A 7,281-nucleotide genomic window follows, 5' to 3' on the forward strand; every position below is an offset into this window, starting at 1 on the left:
ATCTGCAATCTGTTTGATGTCAGTTCAAGACTACTTGGGTTCGAATAAAAAGGATATCATCATGGGCTCAAAAAGTAATCAAGAATATAGTAACACGCAATATTCATGATGAAAAGGGTGTACCAAGCACATCCGAAATCCATACAAGGACACAAGATCATGTCCCTAAAAATAGGAAGGAAAATGTTGCTCCAATGGTACTTGGTGAGGAAAATTCCTCTCACCCTAACGCTTAACAATGTTGGTAAGTGCATCCTTACAATACCCAATCGTTTGACGTAAGGGAACACGAGTATCTGGGCATCCAAAATCTTATTCAAAGAGAATACATCTTCAGCTTTAGCCCAACTCCAGTACCATAATCTACTACAATAGGCGGTCGTCAGGCACAATATTCTTGACCTCCAATAAATGGTTCTAACTGTTGGGATAGAACAGTACAGTTATTCTCTCTTTGTTTGGTCACTAAATCAAAAGTTTCAAAACTCGTAAGTGAAACCATAACAGATTTCTTAGACCGATTGGAAACCAGATAAACTTTTTTTCCGATCTAAAATTCAGAGAAGCTCATTAGCTTAGGGGCTTCTCCAGTAATCAATCGCTCCACAGAATTATGGAAACAGCACAATCTTGGTTCACGGGAGGTCCAAGTAGCAGCAGCAAGGATCCGCAGCTGAAATCCTCTTCATTACTCGCAGATTGGAATTCCTATTCAGCTTCTCAAGCTACTAAAGAAACCGGAGGAGGATCTTCAAGTTTAGGGTTTGATCTTGAAGCTGCTGTGAGAACTGCCAATGATAAAGTCTCTGGTACATTTGACGTGTAAGTTTCTTCATCTCTAGACTCCTCCTTTAATTTCATGATGAATTGGGGTTTTAAAATCGAATTTGGATCTTGAGGTCATTTTTTAACCTCAGCCTGTGAAATTACATTGGGATTTCTTAGTTTAGATTTTTCTTGTAAAATGCAAATTAAAGAAGTCTAGGGTTGTTCTTTGGTATTCCATCAAATTATGCAGTGATGCCACTGTTGAGTAATGGTGTTACTTTTGAGGTGATAGATGTTAGATCGTAGTCATATTGATTGGCATAAGAGGCAAGAAGACTGTGATCATTTAGACACCTCTTTCAGAACATACAAACTTGTAAACCCCTTTTTTCACATATACATTGCTGTCTATACTACATTTGATAACTTAAAAAATGGTCATTGCAAACTTACGCAATTTCGTTATGCCAACAGCCATGGATACCAAGAACTGTCTAGATTCTAGAAATAAGAGTAGGTGGACCTTACTGTTCGTTTGAAATTCTTTGTACATTGTTTAGTCATATATTTGTGTTCTTGCCTTGTGGAATGATAAGCTAGGAAAAATTTCTTAGTTTGGTGGGACATTGTTGTTTTAGAATTAGTGATGCAAATTCATGATTACATTGGATACAATGTTTTTGGGTTTCTTGAAATGGTTGATTTCTTGTTTTTTAACCCCGAGGTATTCAGAGACTAGATATCTATGGCGTATAATGGTGTGTCAATACATCGATGTTTATAGGGGATGGTTTGTTTCTGGACTAAAGATTAGTTATAAATTGTTGATTTTGCGCCTTGCCTTAAACGTCTCTTGGATTATAGATATCCTTAAATGAATATGCTTTTTAAGTTATACTAGAAAGTAGTATGGAAGGTTAAAATGTCTTGTTCTAAAAGATATGTATCGGGACTATAATATGGACTCATAAACTGTTCTATATCTTCTCAATCTTATTCGTTGTTCCAAAGAAAAGCTAATTCTATACGAGATAATTATGGATAATGAATGGAGTAGTTAGAGTAAGTCTACCATGTAGGAAAATGATATTATTTTTAGCAATGGAAGTGAATTAATGAATGAAACCCCAGACAGAAAATAGTTCTTCTTAAGCTCAACCGTTAAATTGATTCCTTCCTGGGCAAGTAATAAAGCGATTCCTATTATCTATCTGCTTAGTAGGACCTCAAGAGTCTATAAAAAAGTAAGGTAATTAATAGTTCTTCTTAATTCCTATTATATTATTTTAAGAGTCTATTATATTTCTTCTTAGTATTAACAGGGTACTTCCTTAGGCTTAGAGATTACTTTATAGAAAAAGTCTCGCATGAAGGTGAATATGGGGTTTGAAGGATCATGGAAGTACCACAGAGTTCTGGCTTTTGGCCTTTGTCATTTCCTTTCCAATCCCAATGGTTGTGCATATTACAAAAGTCTTGTTAGCAGGGGTAAAACATTTCTGAGTATTTTATAGTTCATTGTGAAATTATTTTACCTCTCAGCTGTATAGTGTGAAGGTGAAACTTTGATATACTATTATGCTTTGCATCATTTCAAAGAACTGCTTTAGGAAAATGTATGATTTCTATAGTTCCTGAGTCGGGAGTTCTGAAGCTTGCAATAGTTATAAGTTCTGAGGCTTGCAATGTGTGAGGTGTAACGTGCTTTATCCTGTCGCTATACGAGTGAGTGATACATGTTTTGAATGCTGTGATTTCTCGCATTTTTTCATTTTCTTTACTAGTCTGATGAATATGGTATTTTAATCTTTTGTCATTACTCTGATTATGGCACTTGGTCGCTTTTTCTATGGAAAGAGCAGTTAGGTAAAAAGTTAATTCTTTGAAGGATCTACAGAGTACTGGCAAGTTCTGTGAGTTTGGTTCTCTTCTCCATGTGTCCATGTTAGTGTGCCTAAACTTTCCTTGTTTAATAATCTTGCAGGGTTTCAAGAGGAGTCTCTGGGAGCTTCAGTTCTGCTACCAGCAGCGTTCCTTCAGGGAAATCTCTCATGTACTTTGGGCTGCTCTTGGCTGCTGGAGTTTTCTTTGTTTTTATCGCCTTCACGATGTTCCTTCCAGTAATGGTGTTGATGCCTCAAAAATTTGCTATCTGCTTTACCCTCGGCTGTATTTTCATCATAGGATCATTTTTCGCACTTAAAGGTCCAAAGAATCAGCTTGCGCACATGTCATCGAAAGAGGTATCCAATCTAACTAAGAAGTTAGATCCCGCTAATGGTTTTAACTTGATTTCACGTTACTGAAACTTCTATTTCTGTTTTTGTTTCGTATTTTTATGCAGAGACTTCCTTTTACCTTGGGATTCATTGCAACTATGGTTGGTACCATTTATGTGTCCATGGTGCTTCATAGTTACATTTTGTCTGTGCTCTTCTCTGTTCTACAGGTATCCAACCCCTTCTCTTTCCATCCCAAATTCTTTTCTCTCTTCTTTGTTCTGTATCATTCTTTGGCATGAAGAAAAGAAGCACCTGATCAGTTTCAGCTGTTATTCTTTTCCTTCGATATCTGCAGTTGCATTTGAAGTACTCAAAGAGATCTTCGTGTTTATCATATATATCCATAAGATCACATTTGTCATCTTTTATTAAAATGGAAAATTGGGTATTGAATATTGATATGCTTGTTTGGTCTTTGATTAGGTCCTTGCACTTTCATATTATGCGATTTCATACTTCCCAGGAGGATCCGCTGGAATGAAATTTCTTTCTTCAACTCTTACCTCTTCAGTACTGAAATGTTTCGGCAGGTGACATCGTATCACTGTCAAACCAACTACTCAGCTACTTGAGTTACCTTTTTGTAATGATCAAAATGTAAACACTCTGATAATCAGCTACTAGATTAAAATTTTTTTTACGGTACTTTTGTGCGACTCTTGTATTAAATGATTAGAAGTTTGAAGAACAAGGCTATGAATGGGTACTCTTGCTCTGGAATTAGCGGTGGGAGTTCATTCCCAGTTTTTGTTTTCAAAATTTGAGTTTGATGATTCAAGAGTTCAATTGAGTATTTGATGATTTAAAAGGTTGTTTCCATGCTGCTATTTTCCACTAGTTCTCTGATTCTATTCAGCTGAAAAGTTGATGTTTTTGCAAATTTCTGGTTCTTATGAGCAGGTGACTTTAACACTATAATATGAACTCAGTATTACTTCTTGAACATACGAACATATAGTGTTGTATACGGTTCACTTGTTTGGTGTTCGAGTCTTCCACATTGGCTTATGATTAGTTGTGCAAGTAAATACTAGTCTTAGTAAGAGGCCTTCCTTATATTTGACATAGGGGTGAGCATGGGCCGGTATGGACCGGTTTTTACCTCATCCGTGTCCAATCCAATTCACTACGGATTTCAAATTTGACATCTGCATCTAATCCGTTCTTCCAACAAATGCCATTGGATAAACGGATTGGGTGCGGATAAATCCAATTCACCTACCATAGTGCGTGGCCAGAGTTAACAACTGATGCATGACTGCTAATGGGGGACCGAAATTAGCAGGGGTACCGTTTCATATGAGACAAAAGAGTTATATCCGATCCTGGCCGTCGGATCACTCAAAAGGTACCCCTGCTAATTCCGGTCCCCCCATTAGCAGCCATGCTAAATCTCCCGGGCACAATTGAAACAGTAGGTCATTGTAATGGTTTAACTTGTATTAAACGAGTGAAAAATCGTCATCATAAACTGGGTGCTCTAATGGTCATTAACCCGATTAGGGGTGAACAATTTGGCCTCCATTATGCAACTCCTACTGGGTACATCTACCTGTGCAGTGGTTTTGGTTTTGATCCATTGTCACAAGAATATAAAGTTGTCGTAATTTTTACGTCAGAAACCAAGGACGGGTTTGTCTGCATGGTCTTTACGTTGGGAAGTAATTCATGGAGAAAGATAACTACTACTTTGGTTGAAATGTCACCGCCACCTGGTTCTCCTCCTTTTCCTAGCGGAATGGTAACCAGAGTATCGACAAGACCACCCACCCTCTGCGGCAGTGATCTTCTTTGGAGAGCAACTAATAAGGTTCATAATAGTAGTAGGATCGAAATTCTGCTCTCGTTTGACCTCCACAGCGAGAAGATTCAGTTCATTCACTCTGACCCCGCCGGCTGCGACGACAACAACAATGAATGAGCATCAATATTTAGTAGTTGATCAGCTTCTGGAATTCAAAGGATATCCTTGTATTGCACGTTCTGAGAAGATAGTTGTAAGCAACAGTGATTATAGTGGACATCGTTGTGTTGATCGGAGTAGTTTTTGTTGTTGTTGTTGCAAGCTTCATCTGTATATATTAAAGGACAAGGTCAAGCAAGTGTGGATCAAGGGGGAAACTTTCGATGTTCAAATTAAGGATCAGGAAGTTCTACTACCAGGTCCCTTCTGTTGTTACTTTGGCACTACTACTACTACTACCCCTCCACGGGTGCTGACTTTTTCCGATCAGGTGATATTGTCTTGGTTTAATGGGGATTGTCTTATAACCTACAATCTGAGAAATAAATTTCTCGATGTGGTACAAGTCTCCTGCTCCCGTTCAGGTTTTTTTCAAACCAAGATGAATCCGTCAGGCCTTTGTATTGGTGATGATAATATTTATCCCAGGGACATGGATTATCAGCTGCGCGTTCAAGTAGAGAACTTGGTTTCTCTGAAAACCTTCATTCCGGAAGGAGCTGAAACTAGTAAATTTTATTGTTTTGATGATTGGAAACGTGCTATTAACAATAACCTCCTGCAGGATATGTGATGACGGGAAGAAACTCAGTGAATATCTACACTTTTGGTTAGTTTTTTTTGTATTATTATTCGACTCCAGTAATGGTGGTCAGTGTACTATTCAAATTTTGAGTTTTATCCGAGTGTTATTTATCTATTTATTTCAACTGAATATACAATGCATTTGCTTATATGCTCAAGCAGGTTTCAAATCTATTCACCTTGATTAGTTATCTGGGTGAAAGCAATAACAATCTATTGATTAGTTAGTTATTTGGATGAGAGCAACCACAATGTTTTGTTTTCTGTTCTTGATTTTCGAAGCTGGTAGAAACATCTGCTGGCGTTTAGATGCTTTGTCGGAGTATATGGATGTATTTATATACAAATTTGAAATGAAGCTAACACAAACTATTGCAGGGTCTTAGATGCTCAGCCTAACTTTAATTACAGATGGGCAGTTGGTTGCAGATTTTTTGTTTTTTGGGATCTCATATAGAATTGCTGTGTTTTGAAACGACAAGCTGATAGAAACATCTGCAGGTTTAGATGCTTTGTTGGAGATTATGGATGTGATCAAATAAATATATGAAGCTAATACAAACAAAGGACATGGCTTCAAGTAGTTTCAGGTTCGCAGTTGATGGACTGGGTGGAGGAATTGAGATGAACTAGCAAAAGACTGAAAATCACATTGCATTTGGTAATTAACTCTACTAGTAATCTATTTTGTCAGTGTGTCGGGTGGCATCCAAGAGGACGCTTGGTCCTGCTAGTAGTGTTACTTGTGCGGCTTTCCGGTCATCCCAGCAGTGTTACTTGTGGTGATTTTACCTCTGAAGGTAATTTACAATGCTGAAGTTTGGTGACTTACTATTTTTTAAGTTTCCTAACCCAGTCTTGAGATGTTTTACCTGTTTGTTAGTTTCCTTTGTTTTCCAGGTAAAACACTATGTACCGACTCTGAAGATGAATCATATAGAATATGGAAACCAAAAATTGGGAGAATATGTGCATGTTGCTGGTGGTACTTTGACACTGCATTAGCTTTTTATTATCCTGTTCTACATGAAGAAAATAAAATTGTGTTTGTACTTGTTCTGGTAGTTTGTTTTGGTTTTGAGTTGAATATGGTTCCTTCTCATGCAGGTTAGCCATATCACACACAGCTTGCTTGATGGGAAGCTCAAACTCCAGTCTTGCTGATTCATAAGTACAAAAACTCTATTGCTTACAAAACTGAAATGCCTTTCTGCTGCTCTAAGTCAAGACATTGGCAGCTTCAGACATTTATTTTCTTCTTAGTTTCTGCTCCCAAACTGCTTATGGCCAAATATTTACTAAAATCTTGGATACTGCAGAGAGTTCTCTGGAAAGAAAAGATAGGCGAGGTGATTTCTGTGAATCTTCAAGTAAGAGCTCTCGACGTAATTCTTCATCAGCCAGTGACCGGGATAGAGAAACCAATCTGGGCAGGGATCGGGATAGGCGCCGTGTAAGAGAAAGAGGTCATGAGCCAAACACTGAAAGGGTGTTGGCAAACTTGTGTATATACTGCAATAAAACAAACAGAGAAGAAGAGAGACGCAAACCCAATTATACGAAATCAAAGTCGAGGCAAGGATTATATCCTCTAGTCTTAAGACAGATTCACCCCGCACTGGTGCTTACGGATTATCGATGTCTGTCTCTCAGGATACAACGACTTTCTTCTCGATGTAGTAG

At 37.9% G+C, this 7,281-nt stretch overlaps 1 protein-coding gene across 1 annotated transcript; it reads left to right on the forward strand.

The window, feature by feature from the left end:
- Window positions 1-346: 346 nt before the first annotated feature.
- On the forward strand, window positions 347-3,848 carry LOC113353852 (protein transport protein SFT2-like). The gene is made up of 4 exons (XM_026597328.1): window positions 347-822; window positions 2,753-3,011; window positions 3,113-3,217; window positions 3,474-3,848. The coding sequence occupies exons 1-4, from the start codon at window positions 614-616 to the stop codon at window positions 3,582-3,584; spliced, it is 684 nt and encodes a 227-aa protein (XP_026453113.1). The 5' UTR covers window positions 347-613; the 3' UTR covers window positions 3,585-3,848.
- Window positions 3,849-7,281: the final 3,433 nt, after the last annotated feature.

This window comes from Papaver somniferum, chromosome 2 (genome assembly GCF_003573695.1).
Source record: "Papaver somniferum cultivar HN1 chromosome 2, ASM357369v1, whole genome shotgun sequence".
Taxonomy (NCBI): domain Eukaryota; kingdom Viridiplantae; phylum Streptophyta; class Magnoliopsida; order Ranunculales; family Papaveraceae; genus Papaver; species Papaver somniferum.

What these genes read in the sequence shown, in the direction of transcription:
- LOC113353852 (XM_026597328.1), top strand. Translation starts at nt 614, where the DNA reads ATGGAAACAGCACAATCTTGGTTCACGGGAGGTCCAAGTAGCAGCAGC. An exon ending in GTCTCTGGTACATTTGACGT is followed by an intron (nt 823 to 2,752) that starts GTAAGTTTCTTC and finishes ATAATCTTGCAG; the next exon opens with GGTTTCAAGAGGAGTCTCTG. An exon ending in TGCTCTTCTCTGTTCTACAG is followed by an intron (nt 3,218 to 3,473) that starts GTATCCAACCCC and finishes GTCTTTGATTAG; the next exon opens with GTCCTTGCACTTTCATATTA.